General features: G+C 40.7%; 1 protein-coding gene across 2 annotated transcripts in view; it reads left to right on the top strand.

Annotated features, from left to right (window-relative positions):
• gab2 (GRB2-associated binding protein 2) overlaps positions 1 to 21596 on the top strand; it is a 45093-nt gene that overhangs the window by 13521 nt on the left and 9976 nt on the right. Inside the window, exons 1-2 of one of the 2 annotated variants that reach the window (XM_037774374.1) lie at positions 5583 to 5765; positions 5991 to 6291. In XM_037774374.1, coding sequence (XP_037630302.1) covers positions 6030 to 6291 — 262 coding nt within the window. In that variant the 5' untranslated portion in view covers positions 5583 to 5765; positions 5991 to 6029. Of the gene's footprint in view, positions 1 to 5582; positions 5766 to 5990; positions 6292 to 21596 lie in introns of those variants that run through there. The other variant, XM_037774373.1, reaches the window with a different exon arrangement.

Genomic DNA, 21596 nt, shown 5'->3' with positions numbered 1-21596 from the left:
AAAACATGTGGACTGACGCTTATCAGCCAGCTTGTTGACACAGCCTACTACTACACACACTGTATTGCTGTAAAAGGCACACCTTGGATAATTGTTTAGGCCACAACCATCTCCAGGTTCATTCTAGTCGGTGTAACCAGGACAGCAGAGGGACGAGTTGGGTGCAAAGACACGAGACTGGGCTTGTTTTTTTTTTACAATGTTGGATTAGATATGTGCAAATACAGTAAATGATTTGCTGTGACTTATCAGCCGTTGCTGTGTATTTATCTCCTAAAATGTGGTGCAAAGCCTTGGAGAACTATCAACACATACCAGACAATTGTGTCCCCTTTGTCTGGATGTGTTTGTTTTCCCACAGTATCATTGTTTTGCCGTCTGCCAAAAATAGAACAAAACATGTTTACTTATCAACATGCAAAGAAACAAAAGGAATTGGCTAGACAAACCAGTTTTGATCCTATTTTTAGAAGTAAACTTGCTCAAAAGATTGTTTTGTGTGGTTTTTGTTATTAGAGGTTTTCCTTCCCAGTCATCTAAAATAGATGGAGACGTGTTATCCTTTGTACTCCGCTGCTGTCTCTCTGTATCTGTAGCTGGCTGCCAGCAGCCCGGGACAAATGAGACTGTGTTGGAACAAGGTAAGATCAAGTCTTTATGGGGGTGATTGGATAAGACTGAAGGGACTAAACGCTGTGCGTTCATAGATACGGATGGTCGCTCTTCTTCCTGGAGAGCTTCAGGCGCTGGCAGGCAATTTTTTTTTTTTACAGTCTAGAGTTGAGATCCTTATACTCCAAATAGCAGGGGTTTTATAACTTAATTCTTAGGAAGTTTCACAAAGTTCTGTCTTTACTGTTTTCTCATTAGAAGTAGAAATTTGTGCTTCATGAGGTTGTGTTGTTCTTTTTTTCTGCTCAGATTTGACCTTTATTTGACTTTGATCTGCAGAAAGAGCAGCAGAACATGATGAACAAATGCCAGTCTGTGGGAGTTACAACATGTTCTGTGTTGTTCGTAGTATATTGCTCAAACAATAATGTATGACATCATGTAGGGTGTGATTAGTGGCTCACAGTTCTCTCAGTGGTCCAGTGGACCGTCCAGTCCAGTTGTTAACAAGGGCAGTGGGTCTCGACTGAGCCCCTTTTTCCCTCCTAACAGTGATGCAGCTTAAACTAAAGCTACGAGGGGGAGGGGAAAGTTGGAGAGCCGGGAGAGTTCAGCCTAGTTTTACAGCTTCAGCCCTCTCTTCCCAGCGCTTAGACAGTGATCGATGGGCTTAGACATGCTCTGTAGGACAGGCGGTGGGTGGGTTAGCTCATTTAGTTGTGTTCTCCTCCCCCATGATTTACTTTGCCAGGGTTAGTTTGCTCAAATTTGAAAGAGTGCGTGAGAGAGCGAGAGTGCGTGAGAGAGCGAAAGAGAGAGGGGAAAAGCTGCACTGCCTGTTGTGTTGTTGAAAAGGCTGATTCGAAACTGAACGCACTTGAGACACTTTCTTTCATTTTTCCATGCACAATCTCTGCGAGGAGCTTAGCAGAACGTGTGACAAAGGGAAACATTCTGCAACCCTCTCATTCAGACCGAGCTGTAAATTAATTTGTTCTCGAATTAGGCAGCAACTCTTCCGGTGGAAAATACTCATTCTATTTTTAGCGTGATAAGGCCTCCTAAATGAGTTGTCTTCCCTCCATGGTTGAGAGCCGTGGCTGTCCTGGGTTAATATGTTGGCCGCAGCTGAAGGATGCCAGGAATAACCCAGCTGGGTCGCACTGACCTCTTGAAACTGGGCAGCGCTCCAGGTCTCAATTAAGTGATGCTCTCTCTGTCCAGAAAAGGCAATAATATTTAAATGGGGTTTGCAAAGAGTTATGGCGATTTCTCTGTGAATGGTGTAATGGCACAGAACCAAAGAGCTGTGTGGACCTGGGAAAGAAATGTATGCAGGGCCGTGTGTTTGTTCCTTCGGAGGAGTGTGATGACTGTACCGTATTTTTATGAAATACGGTACAGTCACGTCATTTAGAAAGAAAGGAGTAACACTGTTGACTTCTTTGGAATCTATTACCCCCACACCCTTTACCAATATAATATGCACTAGTGAACATTCACAACAAGCTCCCATAGTGAGAAATGACCTAATACAACCGCACGACTCATCAGATGGTGCTGATTAAACTTCTTGAAACTGGGGCCTATAGTGGTGAGATGCACACAGCAGCTCTACTATCAACACCATTAAGGTCGTACTGCCGCCAGCTTTTATCAGCGCATCCGTCTGACAGAAAATAAAATGAAAAAGTCTTATACCCCAATACCTCAGGAGTGCTTCAGCTACACACCGAAGATAAGATCACAATCTGCACTTCCTGGAGAAAAAAAGAGAGAGAGAACGTGTCGCTGCTAACGGAACTGCTAACATGTCAAAATAACACTTTCGTATGAGGAATGATGGATCTCGTCTCAAAATATAGCGTGCGAGTCATTGCGTTCTAACACACAGTTAACCACCACTTCCTTACAATTTATTAAGATTTTCTTCAACATAGTGTTGTCTGTAAGATACTTAAAGCAACATTGGAATGAAAACTGTATGATTGTAAATTGACTATCTTTGTTTTTGTACTATTGGTTGGACCATCACCTTGACATTTCATTCATTCTTTGCAGCTCCATCTTTTTTACAAAGTGAGAAGAAGTAGAGACAAATGGTTGGGCAGCAGCGTTATTACCACTAACCAACTTATTGAGGGAGTAGATTTAAACACAATTTAAGAGGCAGGAATTGAGAAGAATCCCTGTAGTTAGCATTTAGCAGTGATAGTAAAGAGGAAGAGTGTCATTTTACAACACCATGACAATGACCACTGAGCTGAATGCAGATTATAGCTTTATATAAAAGCACAGGCAGGTATAACAGGCTGACCCGTTCGAAGCCTCAACTGTTGCCATGGTAATTGAACTACAAATCAGTATTGGAATTCTTTGTTTTATTTTTATATATAAGCATGTAATAATAATGTATAAATCCCAAAATAACCCATGAAATAAGGAATAATCCCACAGCATTATTCATATTCAACATTAATTATTATTAGTAGGGATGCACCGATACCACTTTTTTTCAGACGAAGTACGAGTACTAGTACTTACATTTTGGTACTCGCCGATACCGAGTACCTATACGAGTACTTCTCTGTGCCTAAAGACCCTCATTATCAGCCAGCTGGAGGGTGTGAGTGACACACGGCAGGCTGGGGAGTCCCACATACGAGGTGGTGCGCCGCGACCGGCTCTAGGTTGCTTGGAAAGGCTCGGGGCGAAGGTGGCTCGCGGCCGCAGCTTTAAAGCGCTTCCCGCCCGGACCTCGCCGCACCGTGGACAAAGAGCTCGCTGCGCCCTCTTTCTCCGCCGGGGACGGGGCCCCCTGCTCCCCGTGCGACTGTTGACCGCATCATGCCGCCAGGGCGGGGCTCGGCCCACGTAAAAGGCGCCAGGAGTCTGTGGCGTTGTCGGCAACCCACCCGTCCCGTCTTGAAACACGGACCAAGGAGTCTAACGCACGCGCGAGTCAGAGTGTGCAAGCAACCGGCCCAGCGGGGTCGGGCGCACCACCGGCCCACACCGTCGGGGAGGTGGAGTGAAAGTAAAGTGGTATCGGTGCCGTTGTATCGGAGCCGTTTTGCGAGTACGAGGACATGAGCACAGTATCGGACCCGATACCCGATACTGGTATCCCTAATTATTAGTTATTCTCAGATGGATATCGCTGTTTTGTTGTGTGTAGAGGTGCATGTGTGTACTAGGGATGTGACAGTGAGGACATTTTCCCACCGGTTAATAAACTTGTGAGAACACCGGGGTTACCGATTACACCGGACATTTTACAAGAAAAGATGACGCTCAATATTTGTAGCGCGCTTACATTGATCTTAAACATCAGGTGGCCTCTCCAGTCCAGCTCTCACTGCGGGGCCACAGTTTTCCACCCAGCACTGCTCCACAGTGCACACCGGCTGTGACCTGCCTCATTAACATTATGGTTCCTTTGTAGCGTTGGGTTTAAATCTGAAATATTGCCAAATAGGTGCTTTTGCTTTTCACTTTGACACTACATCCTCCGCCGTCATCTCATCTGTCAACTCTCTCTTGTCCCGTGTGTGTGAGATAATAATAATAATAATGAATTTAATTTATATAGCACACTTTAAAATACAGCGAAATCACAAGGTGCTTCACAACAAGGGCAATAAGACATTTTACACAAGAAACATACGATTAAAAGCGTCAAAATAGGACGAATAAAATTATACACTTCCTGACGTAAGTTAAAAGCAACTAAAACATACTATAAAATCATAGTAATTGTATAGTAAAACCTAGTGTGTACAGTAGTGCGGCAGGGACATTGTCCCAGACACTGAAACGGGGGAGATGGAGACAGACAGAATCGAAGCTTCGAAGCCCCAAAAATGGTATTCAGGACAGCCCCAACAATAACGATGGCTCTGTGTCCCAGTGTGTGTCCCAGTGTGTGTCCCAGTGTCCCAGACAGTGTGACAGACAGTCAGTTTGCACAATACAAGGACGCTGAAACCGAAGCGGCTAATTCAGCCAACATTAATTTTACCCCTGAAATTACCCCATTAGTGTTGTCACAATACTGGAATTTCTAACTTCGATACAATACCTTGAAAAATCTCGATATTTGAAATCATTTTCGATACCACAGGGAAAATTTACATTGAGGCCATCAAATTTTAGATTTTTATTAAAAGACAAATAGCGGTGTGTGTGTGTGAACTCACTGACGGAGAGAATAAGAAGCAGAGAGTGCAGCTGGTACCTGTGTATCGATACTGTGGAATTTCAAATATACAGTATTGATATGTATCAATACTTTGATATTTTTGACAACATTAAAATAGCATTTATAATAATGTTGCATGCATATCTCCAGAGAAGATTAGTAATAGAATATCTCTATGAAAAGCAAAGCAAAGAAGAGATGCAATGCGATCCATCTCTGTGCCCTGTGTGTGTTTGTATGGTGTCAGTGTGGTTTTCGGGGGGGTTGTGGGGGCAGTTAGCCTTGCAGCAGTGTCTGTGTTGATGGAGAGAGAGGGGGCCTGCAGGATCCTGTGTGTCAGCAGCCTGCATGTGAGAGACATTGCCTGGCGGAAGTGCATCACTGGCAGATGTCCAAACCCCCCCCCTCAACCCCCCCTTTACCCCCCCGTACTCCCCCTTTCCCTTCCTGGTCTATCTTCCTCTTTTGTTTCTGAGCACAGAGAACACAGAGGCCCTTTTAAGACAGCCACTGGGAAAACATATGGAGGCCCACTGTTCTTCCTTTATGCTTTGCCAGTTGACAAACACAACAGTGGTGTTATTGGTGTGAAATCAACATGTCACATCGTAGCTTTTTCTTGCTCTTGCATCATAACTGGAGCGCGTTCTTCTGCTGCCTTTCATGTGGTTATGACGAGGTTCTGTTTATTTACACTGCAGCTCCACTGACACGATCATACGCAGATGTAGGCTGAGTTTGATTGGAGCAAAGCGGTGTCATTCACCAGCTCTTTCGTGTGGGAGGAGCCCGCAGTCTTCTAATGAAGTTGTCAAGGAGGAGTTGTGCTTCTCTCGTAGCTCACAGAGGGCACAGGAAATTCGTTGGAAGGGAGTAAACACCTGCTGCTGCCTCCTGACATGCACACAAACCACACAACCACATGCGTGCTAAAGCTCAGTAACCTGCTCAAGTAAGCAGACTTTAGTTTCTCTGCAGTCTGTTTGATCAACAGTCAACATCACAACTGAAGTCCAGCTGTTGAGTGTGTTGCCATGGCAACATTTTGCATCACTCAGCAAGAAATCAAACTGTAATTGTTAAGTGTTTTAAACTTAAAATTCGCCATCAACACACCTCTATGATACTGGCTCACAGGAGAAGTGCTCTGTCTTACCTTTATCACTCTCATTCCCAGGCATGGAAGAAACGCTGGTTCATACTTCGCAGCGGCCGCATGAGTGGTGACCCCGACGTTCTTGAGTACTACAAGAACGACCACTCGAAGAAACCCATCCGGGTCATCGACCTGCACTGCTGCGAGCAGGTGGACGCCGGCCTGACCTTTAAGAGGAAGGAGTTCCAGGACAGCTTTGTGTTTGACATCAAGACCTCGGACCGCACTTTTTATCTCGTAGCCGAGACCGAGGAGGAGATGAACAAGTGGGTCCGCTCCATCTGCCAGCTGTGCGGGTTCAACCAGTCAGACGACAACCAAGGTAGGAAACACTGACCCGTCCTTTGCTGTTCTATCCCTCTGCCACTGTTTCCGTTTATCTCTCCACCATCTCTCTTTTTATCATTACCAAGGTTAGTAGTTTTGTTATTTGTTAATAATTAGGTCAAAGTTAATAATAATAATAATGGATTTAATTTATATAGCACACTTTAAAATACAGCGTAATCTCAAGGTTCTCCACACAAAGGGTGAAACATCACAATACGATGTCAAGACAATTTACACAAAAAAAGATGTGATTTAAAAGCGTCAACAGAGGATGAATACAATTATAGACAACATTTTTCTTGGGACAACGTAAAAGTTACTAAAATTACTATAAAATTATAGTAATTAAAAACCCTAGGGTAAAGCTGAGAGGAACTTTTTAGCTTTTATCACAGGAAAGTTTCAAATGAACTGATTACAAACTCAACTCAAATGGGCTAAAGTGACCTCACCAGTCGATTCAATAAGATGTTTTTTATTTCTATCCATCCTTTTTTTCAGGATAGCTAAGAAATCTGCTTTTGGTCTGCTGTCGCTACTATTTCAATCTTCAATTTTCAAACAATTAGTCGGGTACAGTAGAAAACCATGCGTCCAGTATGATAATACGTACTGAAACATTTAGTCAATTAATGGATTTGTCGATCAGCAGAAAATAAGCAACAAATTTGAGAATCATTAATTTCGTTTAACAAGCAAAATTTGCAAAACACATGCTGACTTTGCTTCTCCATTATGAATGATTATGTGCTTTTCTGTGTTGTATATCATTTTAAGTTGAATACCTATAGATTCGGGACTGTTTGTCGGAGAAAACAAGCAATATCAACACATCACATTACGCTTCGGGAAATAATGTAGACTAAATATACAGTACAATAAATATAGTATAATTTGGGTGCTGTATCTTAGGGCTGGGTAATATATCGATATTATATCAAAATCGTGATATGAGATCAGATATCGTCATAGATTTTGGATATCATCATATCGTAACATGGCACAAATATTGTTTTAAATGTTGCATTACAGTAAAGTGATGTCATTTTCTTAACTTACCAGGTTGTTCCATTATTTGCCTTTACCCACTTAGTCATTATGTCCACATTACTGATGATTATTTATCAAAAATCTCCACCAATAGTCAACCCTACAATATCGTCTCAATATTTATATCGAAAAAATATAGTGATATTTGATTTTCTTCATATCGCCCAGCCCTACTGTATCTTTACTGAATGAATAGAATGTGTTTTGGTGTTTAAGGCATATAAGCAAACAAAATACAATAACTCCCCCCTCTCATTCTCGTCTCCCGCTGTGCTTTCTCGTGTTATTTGGAACAGATTGCATCTTAGTTTTCACAAAGAATCAGCAGCAGAGGTCCAGCCACATGATATCATTGGCAATTGTGTTTGTTCCATCTTTGTTATCTGAGAGAGTGGAATAGGAACATCCCTGCCAAATAAATGGACACAGTGTCTGAGAGTGTTATTGATTTTTCTCTTCATTTGTTTTGTTAAAGCAAGGGTCTGATCTCTGCCTGTTGTATTCAGGATGATGGAAATTCTTATTCTTCATGTGGGCCATTTTTAAAAGCTAATAGCAGATACAGAGGCTCAGGTTTGTGTTTTTGCCACAGCTTCTGTTTTATTGTAATTTGTATTTTATTGGGGGTTTTTTTACATGATTTTTTACATTCAACAAATCAAATAAGTCCTATATGCAAAATAATAATCCATCCATCCGTCCATCCATTATCTGTAACCGCTTATCCTATTCAGGGTCTGGAGCTGATCCCAGCTGACATTGGGCGAAGGCGGGGTACACACAAAATCTTAATAAAATACAAATACAATACAAAAAGAAACACAAATCAAATATCTTCCTACATTAATCTGCACCATGATCTAATCTAATTTACAAGCGCGCAACTTCTGTTTTACATCTTTTGTCTTTTGGGGCTACCAGTGACAAAAAATGAATCCACTAGTGGTATCATGAAGTTTGTTGGATTAAAGCAGCAGTAGGCAGTATATTTTTGGCATCATTGGGCAAAAATTCCATAATAACCTTTCAGCATATTGTAATTCAAGTGTCCTGAGAGATAACTAGACTTCTGCACCTCATTATGGCTCTGTTTTCAGGCTTTAGAAAATCTAGCCTGTGACGGGAGACTTTGACCAATCACAGGTCATTTCATAGAGAGAGCGTTCCTATTGGCTGTGCTCCGCTCATGTGACTGGTACTTGGCGTTCCTTCACCAGATTTCACAATGGCGGCGGCGTCACAAACATTCTCATTTTACAGCTAAACCGTGCACTACAAGATGATTCTGAAAACATTTGAGGAGAGAAATAGGCATTAACGTAACATGATATTGATTCATATTTGATCAGCGCTGCCTAGTTTGACCGTTTGGTCGGAGTTTGCGAGTGATTGACAGCCGGCTCTCATAGACGGCAGATGGACAGCAGACCTCAGATCAGCTCTTACTGCTTGTTTTCCTCCGGTCTGTGAAATCTTGCAGATGCCGATAGGAGCACCGGAGGAAACAGAGGAACATGATTTTTTTCAGATTGCCTGTTTCATGTTCTACTGTCACGATATAGCGACCGTTTTATAAAAATAACTTTTTTAAATCATATTTGCTCCAATCTCACCTACTGCTGCTTTAAAGCGCCTATCAGACAAGACATGCAAATGATAACATTTTTATGCAGTAATGTTCTTATGTAAAAAGGCTTCTGTCTGGGACAGAGAAGAGCGATTCTTAGATCCTTAGATTTGCCTGAATTACACTCTGCTATGATCTCTTGCCATTAAAAAAAACAGATCTACTAAATGTACGAGGTGATGACTCAAAATGAAAGATAGTGATACAAACGCCTCTTAACTCTTCTCCTTCTCAGCAGCAGGGATGTGTTGTGCAGTTACTGTTATTTTAGCTCACGTATGCTGAGGTTTGAGTGGTTGTAGCATCGATGCATCTCTCTGCCATACATGAGAAATTGACCACATAATATTCAGTATAGCGTGTGTTTCATGAGAGCATACACTCCTCTCATATTCTTCTTCCTACCAATCCAGATTGCGCTCATGATGTTGTTTTTCCCGCCATCTGGCAGCTGGTGGACGTTAATCTTTGTGCACATGGCTGATCATCTGTAACATGCAATATGTCCAGGTGTGGAATAAAAAACAGCTGTGTAATAATGCTCACATCAGGAGGGGATCCCCCTGGTCCAAGTTCAGTAATTAGCCAGGTCCTGTTATGAATCTGAAAGTGTATCAACTGTAGCCAGCAGCGGGGTGTGGCTGGGAGACTGGGTCGGGGGAGTGAGAGGGTTTATGTCATGACAGCTGCAGTAGTGATTGCACTCCCTTTAGTGTAAACATCACATCGGGCTTTTTTGGGTCATGTAACTCTGTTTTCACTGAAATGCATAGTTCCTGTTTCTGAGAAACTGTTTGTTCATCCAAATGCATTTTTCATACTCTATTTCAGTATTTGGCAAATTAGAAATTAGAATTTGTTAGTGCCCCTCTTTGTGCTAGCTATTCTCTGAAAAAACATTTGCAGATTCTCAGCATTATTTGTGCCAGAGGGCTGCAATTTTTATAGAAACCCTGACTGATTTTGACAAGCATTACAAACCAAAACTAACACCTTCTTCGAGTGTTTCAATGCTCAAGACCTCCGTGAAAATCTTATAAAACTCTTATAAGATATAAGCCTCCTCTGTTCTTATACCACTCATTATCTTTACTACTAGTAGTTGCAGTTTAAAATGTTCCATTTCCTAAAATTGTAAAAGTAAACATCCCAGAAAAAAGTGGTAATAGATGTTATTCTTTCATATATCTGTTCCTCAAAGGCATAGCTGCTCAGTTTACCACAGAATCCCTATCACGTCATTACCGCTGTCTTAAAGGGGTAGTTTGGATGTTTTAAAGTGAGGTTGTATGAGGTACTTATCCATAGTCAGTGTATTACCTACAGTAAATGATGGTCAGCACACTCCCAGTTTGGAGACAGGAGTTTCAGCAGCAGCAAAACATATTTTAGCCACCTAACAGAAATGCCCACCTAAAAAACATCAATATCAGTTTAAGTACACTATATTTAGAATATTTTCACCGGTGTACCTTGCCCTCAGACAGCAATACAATCTATGTTTCAGATGGGGAACTGAAGCCGTTATCTATGTTCTTGCCAAAGCCACCAGACTCCATTGATAAAAATAGTAATTTTATCTCGCAGAACGGATTCACCAAAGTCACACAATAACACAAACAAAGTAACCCATTGAGGCAGCGTTAGACCAGCAACCCCTGTGTTCTGCGAGGTGAAATTACTGTTTTTTTTCAATGGAGTCCGTCATCTACTGTAGGTAATACCGACTATGGTACCTCATATAACCCCACTTCAAAACACCCAAACTATCCCTGTCAGTGTGTAGAAAAACAGATAAATGTATTTGGAGAAGCAGCCATGGATCTTGAGGTGGTTAAAAAAGACCATTCTGAGCTGACCCATTTCTGCTCTGAAATTATAGACCCATCAGCTGATTGTGTTTGTTCACAGATGCTCAAGAAGATATGCTTCTTCTTCCTGGTGTCTGTTTCATTTATCTTAAACAGACACACACAAACACACACACATCTTATGATCAGTCCACACGTACCTTCTCTTCCAAGGAATAAGTTGTTGACTTTTATTCAGAGCCATCCCTCTCTTCCTCTGAACAGCTCCTGTCTGCTCCCTGTCTGTGTGGTTATCAGATGGTTGTCACTGTGGCGGTGCTCCTCTGAACTGTATCATCAACACTGGCCGAGTGTAGAGCCAGCTAGTGTTTTATGGGTATTTATTTTACACAATTAGAAAACGAATACGACTGCTTGGTTGAAACTACCTGTTGTATAATAATTAGGGCTGTCAAAGTTAACGCGATAATGAGGCGTTAACGCAAATGTGTTTTAACGCCACTAATTTCTTTAACGCATTAACGCAACTTGGTTGTAGCAATTTTAAAGCTACAAAGATACTGGTATCATATGAAACTAGAAAACCCAAAGGAATCCATTGGTACCAATCATGCTCAAACTAGCTTGTTGCGAAGAAAGCTAAATAACGCTCCAATCTTATGCTGAATTTTGGCAAGGAAAAACTGGCATGGCCATTTTCAAATGGGGTTCCTTGACCTCTGACCTCAAGATATGTGAATGAAAATGGGTTCTATGGGTACCCACGAGTCTCCCCTTTACAGACATGCCCACTTTATGATAATCTCATGCAGTTTGGGGCAAAAATCATGCAGTTTTTTTCATGCAGTATAAATGTGTTATTTTCGCCTATTCTAAAATGATCTGTTTGAATATTTCTGCATACGGGGGTCCCTAAACAGTCTTGGAATTACATCATTTTGGTATCACTGTAAAGCTGAGACTCTTGTGGATCCAGTGAGCCCAACTGTATTCATGTGTGATGATGTTAGTCCCCATAGTAGCCATTTGGGGCAAGTCATAGTCAAGTCAGCACACTGACAGCTGTTGTTGCCTGTTGGGCTGCAGTTTGCCATGTTATGATTTGAGCATATTTGTTTATGCTAAACGCAGTACCTGTGAGGGTTTCTGGACAATATTTGTCATTGTTTTGTGTTGTTAATTGATTTCCAATAATAAATATATACATACATTTGCATAAAGCAAGCATTATTCGCCCACTCCCATGTTGATCAGAGTATTAAATACTTGAAAAATCTCCCTTTAAGTTACATTTTGAACAAATAAATAATGTGCAATTAATTTGCGATCAACTATGGACAATCATGTGATTAATTACGATTAAATATTTTAATCGATTGACAGCCCTAAAAATAATGCAAAAATATATTTTGATTATTACAAGAGCTATTTACAGTCCTCATCAAGTCTGATTTATGTATGTAGCCCAAAATCTCTAATATGCCTCCAAGGGTTTTACAATCTATACAACATATGACACCCTCTATCTAGGTCCTTGATTTGGATAAGGAAGCAAATACATACTGCAGCTCCTCAGGTACCAACAGAAGTAATTTACCATTAATTATAGTTAAGAAAAGATGTAGGTAATCTGGATTGTACAGAACAGTTGTAAAAATAATTACTGAATAACTTACCAAAATTGTTGTCGGTTTTCTAAGGATCAACTTATCAAGTAACCGACTGACCATTTCAGCACAACTTGTGAGTGTGTTGCCCGAAAGTAATTTATCAAAGCAGTGTACATTTGTGGAAAAAAACAACGGAAGCTTCCTGGTTACCGTAGTCACATGGCAACAAATTCGACAACACAGTCTTGCCGTGTGGAAATTTCTACGCACATTTGGAAAATACTTTTGCCCAATCCGACCGGCAGAAACTACCTGTCGATAAAAAAGGTGCATTGATGCTGAAGTTGATGTCATCGAGCGTGTGTGTGAGCGTGTTAGAAACAATAGAGTATGTGAGAGGAGGGCATCAGTATTCCTCCTGCAACATCTCTGATCTTGATCTTTGAGCCTGTGAACACATTGTGCTCGTGGAGCTGAGCCACGCTTTCACACCAGCAACACATTATCTGTTGTTTAACACGCTGAGCTTTTATCAATCGATGCAGAAACATGTACTTGTGGGTTTTGTAATTATCGTTTGATGAAGTGACTCAGATATACGGATGGTAATTGGAGCTAACAGAGGATAACCGTTCACAAGCATCTTTTAGCAGTGCAGGTATTTTGTGGGTTTTCCTCCTGGCAGACAGCTGCTGATCTGAGCCAGTGTGTCACCTAACAGACTGGGAATTCCCTCTCTGAAAGAAAACAAACCATGTTGGGAAAAAAAAACTGGGAAGTTAGTTCCTCTTATGGAAAGTAAACACGCTCACAGAGACAAACAGAAGAAAGCACAATTGCTAAGTTATACAGATAGCGTGTTTGTTTTCCTACAGAGTCAGACAGAAGGTGTTAACCGGACCACGTCAGCATTGGGTGTTTGTCTGAGATTTATATTGATTGCATTCTGCTGCCATACTGTTACATACAGTACTGTACACAATGTCATATTTGTTGTTCTAATACAGCTGTGGTGCCAGTGGGAGGTCTGAAACTATTGTGAAAGAGCTTCAACCAGGCTTAGCTAGACAAAATAGTGTTAAGGAGCGTAGAAGCAGTGTGTGTGTTTCTCAGAGGATTTTGTTGAGACTTTGGCTGTGTCAGTTCTATCAGCACCTTGATCTGAACTCACCTTTTAGTCAGTCAGAGTTGTCCTCTGCTGCCAGCAGTGAGTTTCCTCTAGGGACCGGAGGAAGGTTGGCCAAGGGCAGCACATGACAGCAGCTCATTGTTACACAACTTTCATTCGTTATGTCTCGTTTTGTTTCTCTTTCACTCACATTGCCCACACATTGTCATACACACACACACACACACACACACACACACACATGTACGCACAGTCAGTGAAGATTTGACACTTTGATTTTGTGGCCATTTCCTAGATTTACATTGTTAGATATCTGTGCTAATGGTTTTGGTGTTTGCCATTCTAGATTCTTAAATGCTACTTTGAAATTTTACTGTGAATTTTCGTTTTGCAATTGTTTTATTTCTTAAAGGAACAGTGTGTAACTTTTCGGGGTCGTAATCTATTAGCAGTAATGGAAAGGAATATTGTTTTCATTAGTGTATAATCACCTGAAACTAGGAATCGTTTATCGTGTTTTCGTTAGCTTAGAATGAGCCCTTCATCTCTCTACATAGGGAGCGGGTCCTCTTCACGGAGTCCGCCATGTTGCATCGCCATGTTGCACCGTCATGTCGCACCACCATGTTTCTACTGTAGCCCAGAATGGACAAACCAGACACAACAAGTGAAACAAGCGGGAGCATTTTTAATTTTTACGTTACCTGAAGGCCACCGTAGTTCTCTGACACATTTGTGAAACTGCGGTAACGCGAGCCGCAGAATGCAAAATTGTGGTACTGCTAGCTGCCATCTGACTTCCTAACATTAGTGTTATTATGGTATATGAATGGCCTCCAAGCGAGGTGAACGGCGTTACAACGGTTTTGCAGTCAGCGGCTCACGATACCACAGTCCTGAAAGGGAGGAGTGAGCGGAGGGGTGTTCAGTTGGTTGCAATCTGCAACCACCCCATTAGATACCGCCAAATCCTACACACTGTACCTTTAAAATAAATAAAACAAAAATGAATTAATGAATTAATCCTGGTGGTGGCCATGGAAATAGTTTTGGTTTCATGTTTGTGCTGTGTCTTTGAAGAAGTTCTGTCTGCATATGGGCAATTCCTTAGGTAGCAAGTAGTTCCTGTGAAAACTGCTCACATTGAGGTCTGTGGATTATCCAAAGTGACCAGGTAGTTTTTTCTGGAAAGAATAAAAATGATTTAGTAGTTTTTTAGAGTTTTTGAAATCATTTTTTTCAGTGCTTTGAGCAGCACAAATTCCATTCACCCCCTGCACTGTGCTGACAGAAGTCTGAGAGAAAGGCATCTCAAATTCTGGGCCAATCCAATAAAAACTACCTGAATGCTTCATACAAGGGCCAAGAACATGTCTTGAAATTTGAGTGAACTGAAATTCCAAAAGTCTTATTTTATTGATTCAAGAAACAAACAAAAAAAAACACATTTTATACATATTTACATACACATACAGTACATACAAACATATACATTCCCTCTCCTTTGGCTTCTCACTCTCTACACATGCCCTCCTGCCTTTTTCGCCTCCCAAAGTGCCCTTCGTATATTGATTTTTTGTTGAAATAATGAGACTCCATGGCACTGGAAGGTCAGGTTTCTGCTGCCACGGAGCTGTCTGAGGTTGGTTCGCTGTTGCTGCCACTGCTGTGCATCGCACAGTACCACTGGCAGCATCTGAGGTTTTGCTGGAAACCAATTGTGCTGCACACCCATCGTCAAAATCATCAAAGTCTGTAAAAATAAAGAAATCCTAGAATGTAGATGTGTTAATTAGGATTAGTGATACATTTTGAATAGAAATGCAATATAACAAAATAGTTTTAATTCAACAACTCAAGTATATTTGTGTTATTCATTTAATTTTCAATGCTGACAACCAAAAGCAAGAGTTTTCAAAAGCAATTTGGCAGTAACCGGCTGTTATAGCACCTCTTTACAGACACATAAGCACAGAGTTACATGTTTTCCTAATCTTCACGATCTGTTGATGGGTGTTGGCGCTGTTGTTATCAGATACTGATGGCTGGGTGTGTGGCGTGTGTCTGCACACAGGGAGACCCACCCCCGAGCACAATCTAATGAATGGAACATCATCTCGTCAATCACGGGCTTTGTTCTGCTCTCCCCCAGCTGTTTGAACTCCGAGACGAGGATAATCTCAACTAAGGGATGAGGTTTTTACTTGTCAGCAGTCCTCTTTTTTTTTTGTTCCCTCTTTTGCTCCCACTCTGTTTTGTTTTCCTCCTCTTCATTTTGTCTGTTCCCCTGGCTGTCCCTAGGAAAAAAAAAATAAAAAAGTCAGTATTGTTTTTCAGTTAAACGGTTGCCCTTAAGATGGTGAGAAATGGAAAAAAAGAATAACTACTAAATCAGCATTTCCAACAGCAGCCTCAGCAGTTTTTTGTCAAATAGGCATTGAAAAGAGATTAGATTTACTCAAAGGGGGGGTTATATTAAACCCCCTGTGTGGAGCCAGATTGATGATTTGTTGGCTGCAGATGTACATCTCAGTATGACTCGGTGAAATTAATCAGCTTCATTGTGACCTTGCCATCTCACAGAGGTTGCCAGTTTCCAAAATAATAAATGCCGCTGTTGAGGAAATATTGTAATCTGCTCAAAACTTCCCCATTTGCTCATTCTTGCATAAGTCAGAGATTTGTGCTTAATGTGAAATCTAGACTTACTAACAATGATTAAAGAGGAACTTACTTGAAAGATAGTGAAGTTGTGCTCATTGTTTACTTTTCTCCTCAACAGTGGCTGTGCCTGAGAAATGTCAGTTAAACTGTGACTAGTGTTGGCAACACATAAACCCCCCCTTGACAAGACAGGGATTTCAGTAAACTCCTGTCTTGTAACAAACCAAAAAGCATCCAAGCAGTTATGTAGTGTTGTGAAATCGTTATGAATAAAAGTATGCTCAAAAATACAGTTTATGTCTAGGGAAGCACCGATACCGATACCAGATCAGATATCGGGCCGATCGGTGACAATGGCGCCAATCTATTTAATTAAATTCTATGTTTATATACATTATATAGTGGAATTTTAATTCCTGTTTGACCATTTTTTTGCTGCATTAACAAGGTTTACACCTGAATTGTAATTCCTGTTAATTTTGAAGATTTTTTACCTAGTTGTTGGTGTGTGATTTATTATTTTAATGATAAATAACAATACAGTAAATATATATCTATGTATGTATTTGTTACATTTTGTTTTACAAAGTTAGGAAAGTAAGTCCAGCCTGATGTTGCCTTACACATAAAATAATAATCCCAGTCACTTCCACACAGTGAGGCATACAGCTTATTAATCAAACACTGGTATCAGATCGGTACTCGGTATCAGCCGATACCCAAAGCCCAGATATTGCTATCGATATCGGGACTAAAAAAAGTCAGCTCGGTGCATCCCTAATTCAGTCTCTGTCTTATATGATTTTATAGCTGCTCGTACTTGGACCACCATTTCTCTCCATTTTCATTTCCCCTCAATCCTTGTTCATCCTAGAATATCTGGTGTCCACTATCTACATAATCTTTGTGGATTTATGTGCACAGATTCTGGTTGTGGGTATAGTCCATTTTTCATCTTTAAGTTGGCATCAGCTCAAATGACAGGTTTAGTACCGGCCTGAGGCAGAGCCAATCACTCTAATTGGTGGCTGCTCCCCCAGCTTACAGTCACATGAAAACTGCAAGTGGACTATTTTGGAATGGGATATTTTCTTTGGCCGACTGTTTATATATCCTTCAGCTGATGTAGGTAGATGTTTATACCTTTATTCATCTCGTAATCAGCAATTTGGAGTACAATCTGGCTTCTGTTATGCAGATAGGCCTCTCTCTCTCTCTTCTGTCACACTATAATACGTTCACCGTAATTGGTAGGCTGGTAGTGTTAGTGCAGATAAAGGTGTAATTACAGAGCTGCCTCCTGTGCTCAGGAGTGTGCAGATATATTATGTAACTGTTTAGATGCAAAGACGTGCATGTGGGCAGCTGTTTACAGGTTTACAGTCTGCATGTCTACAGTATTTGCAAAGTGGAGGACATTCTGCGTTTTATCAATGAAAAGGTCACTGCTGCTTCTTTTATACTCTAGGGGTCAGCCTTAAATATTTTTGCTGAAATTTTGTCTTTTTTTTTACTCCAATCTGCCTAAACGGTATGCCATGGAGTACACAAAATTACTGTAATGTTTCAAATTTTCACCATTACTTTTATTAGACTACTAGGGCTGTCAATCGCTTAATCGGAAATTAATTGCACATTATTTATCTGTTCAAAATGTACCTTAAAGGGAGATTTTTCAAGTATTTAATACTCTTATCAACTTGGGAGTGGAAAAATATGTTTGCTTTATGCAAATGTACGTATATATTTATTATTGGAAATCAATTAACAACACAAAACAATGACAAATATAATGACAAACCCTCACAGGTACTGCATTTAGCATACAAAATATGCTCAAATCATAACATGGCAAACTGCAGCCCAACAGGCAACAACAGCTGTCAGTGTGTCAGTGTGCTGGCTTGACTATGACTTGCCCCAAACTGCATGTGATTATCATAAAGTGGGCATATCTGTAAAGGGGAGACTCGTGGGTACCCATAGAACCCATTTTCATTCACATATCTTGAGGTCAGAGGTCAAGGAACTCAAACAAGCTAGTATGACATGGTTGGTACCAATGGATTCTTAGTTTTTTTCTAGTTTCGTATGATATCAGTATCTTCAATAACTTTAAAACTGAGTCTGCTACAACCTACAATTTGCAAGTTGCGTTAATGTGTTAAAGAAATTAGTGACGTTAAAACAAATGTACATACCGCTTTAAAATCGCGTTAACTTCGACAGCCCTGCAAACTACACAAAATTGTATTTATTTTTTCTTCCCAAAAAGGTAACCTGCGTTCTTACTGACCTGTTGCTTTGCCCACACTGTTAACAGGCCACCAGGCTGCATATAAACACAATCAAACGGAATTGATTCAGCCCAGAATCCAAAGTATTCATCCTTAAAAATGCACTTAAGTTTATTGGACTGATTGTATAAAGCATCCTGACGAAATTACTACAGTGTGTATTGTAGTTGAGAGTGTACACAAGTATCGCATTTTCCATTCATCATGACTCCTGAGTTTCCACACCAAGCATGTTCCTATTCTGTAATGCACTATATTGTCAGAGCAAATCATCCTTTTCGTTTTTTTGGCTTAGTCGGCTGCATTCAGCGGCACGGCCCCTTTCCAGGTAAGTCTTTCATTTTTTCCAATGAGACAATGAAAACCAACACTCAACCTCCACCACAAACCGTCTCAGCGCTTCATCCGCCCTACCGTTGCACAGCTACAGTATTTCTCCACCCATCGCCTTACAGAAATGAGGTCAGAGCGTTGAAAATGAGCTGCTGTTTTAACCAAACTCTGCAATTCATTGGCCCCCGACAAGCCTGAGCCTCTAGGTGATTGATCAGTCCGGTAGTTTTGAGGCGAATTGATGTCGCAGTGTAGTCGATGGGCGGTGCTCACATGATGCTGTGGGGGCGGGCAGGCACAGGGGAGTAATGTGATCAGGGGATGCTCCTGTCTGTCTGCTCTGCTTGATACTCTTCCGAGGGAGGATGAAACAGCCATGTCACTTTGTTCACTTCAGACTAGAAGTAGCAGAGCGAAGACGCCATTTTCCCCTCTTCCTGTTTGCACTCCCTCAGCGCTAACAACTCTCCGCAGTGTCTACCTACCCCATCTCTGCTGCAGCTAGCATCTCCCTTATCCAGTTATGTCAGACTCACAGAAAGCTCCCAACCCCCCCCCAACCCTACTAACCACACATGCAAATGGACCCCACTATGAGGCCTCCAGGGACATGGTGTTGCTTTAAAGAGCCACTGATCCATGCAGGACAACAAACAATGTACTGAATATACTTGGAATCAGCAGTGAAAAGAAAACAGTTTAACCCTCGAGTCATTTAGCTGGTGCTCTTTTCCAGCTTGACTTAAATAGGGGTGTAAGAAAATATTGAAAAATGTAATATCACAATATTATGTTTTGTGATACTGTATCGATTTTTAATTCATAGTTTACATGCAAAGATTAACTTTGTTAATACTTTATTTCATTTGCAAAGAGAAGCACCCTCTCAGTGGGTGTGCCCTCTCAAAGTAGTGCTATGCTGTTGGATGCTACAGGGACTGTGATAAATGCGAATGCAGATCCCACTGATCTGATTGCATAAAAAACTTTTTTTTACTCAGATTTTATGCATATGGTAGTGTGTTTTTTATACTATGAATATCCTAAATTTTCCTAAAATTTGATTAAATAATTGCAATATACTGCCTCTATACCGCCTATCGCAATATGTCACAGTATATTGAATCGTAACCCCCGTATCATGATACGTATCTTATTGCCAGATTCTTGCCAATATACAACCCTAGACTTAAAGTGAGTGAGCAGGTAGAGGCCTTTTTCAAGGGCACTTTGACAGGACCCCGTGGGGGGATCAAACCTATTGCCTGACCTTTGTGTCACGAGATGTCGTCCCCCACCACCAGCCACCCTGCAGAGCCATATCTGAGGTTAATTTGCCACACTCATTGTAGGTGTTTTAGCCCTGAGACTATATATTTAAGTGCAATCTCATATGAAACCATTAAGGAAATTGCGTTTTGTACTCTATTTGAAGGCAAGGTGTACTTTCGATGATTATCTTCTATGGAATATTGAAGCAATGATAGTAATCCTGATGACAACTGCTGTATTGAGAACATTCAAATGCTTCCTCTTCCTCCATGTTTCCACCAGACACCCTTTCAATTCAATAGGTCAGTGGCATTTTCTATTTTTATATCTCATTTCAGATTAGATTATCATATGTCCTCGTTCTAAATCTGGCCGGACTGAGAGGAAATGAGCGCCCTACAAAGACGCTCTTGTCCTTAGTGATGCAGCAGGGTTCTAATTTTGGCCCCCCGAGACCAGCAGCCGGCTTCTATTAGATTACGGCCACAGAGCAGATGAGACATAGGTGATGTATTATAGAGCATAATTGGAAAATTGCTCATGAACTTAGGAGCTCTTTGACCCAAAGTAGCCGTATGTCGTTCACCAACCAAAAAGGGTCTTTTAATGCATCGCTGTTGATAGTCTGATGTTTGTTTCAGGCTGAGGAATGGCATGGGAGAGCTCTTTGTCTCTTTTAACTGCCTTGTTTCATGTTGAGGTTTCAGCAACAACAGTCTCTGGTAATGACATCAAGCTCGTAACTCAAAAAAACTATAATTAGCCTTTATTTTTTACTTGTGCCAGTCCCTCCCAGTTTTATTACCTTTCTTTGTAAGATGTAGTAAAATAAATGACTTCTAACTTTGGTTAATAAACATTTTACCACTTTCTATTGACTGCCACAGTACATTATCTAGCGGAGGAAATATTACCAGAAGCACCTAGGGGGGAAGTTTCAGCATTTATATTATTTTCTGCTCTTTTCTCTATTTCTGTGTTGTGGACTGACTTGATGGAATTTTGTTCCCTGTGGTACCATACATCATCAGACCCATTAGTGTCAGTGATGAGCCATGTAGGCTATTCCATCAGCAGACTGGACCCGTCGTCTTTCTTCTCCTCCTGATTCTGACATGTCATGTGTGGCAATTAATCACAAATCATTTAGGGCACGTACAGAAACACACTTGTGCACACGCACTCCATGAAAATTAATATCCCCCCCCCCCCCCACCCCACACACACACACACACACACTTTGTTTAATAGTTTTCACATTAAAAAAAACAAAAACAATTTGTATACAAAAGTACAGGGAAAAAAAAACATTTTTCATCTCTTTTTGTTAAGGAAACAGACAAACAAAATCAAGTATAATAAGATAATCCCCATATTAAATAATAATTATATATATAATATTATAATATAATAATAATAATAATAATACAAAAATAATATAATAATAATAATAATAACAAAATAATAATAATAATAAAAATACATATACAATACATTTGAAGTT

The sequence above is a fragment of the Sebastes umbrosus genome, chromosome 7 (assembly GCF_015220745.1).
Source record: "Sebastes umbrosus isolate fSebUmb1 chromosome 7, fSebUmb1.pri, whole genome shotgun sequence".
Taxonomy (NCBI): Eukaryota; Metazoa; Chordata; class Actinopteri; order Perciformes; family Sebastidae; genus Sebastes; species Sebastes umbrosus.
Note: the sequence above shows the minus strand (reverse complement) of the source record. Positions and strands in the feature narration are given on the sequence as shown.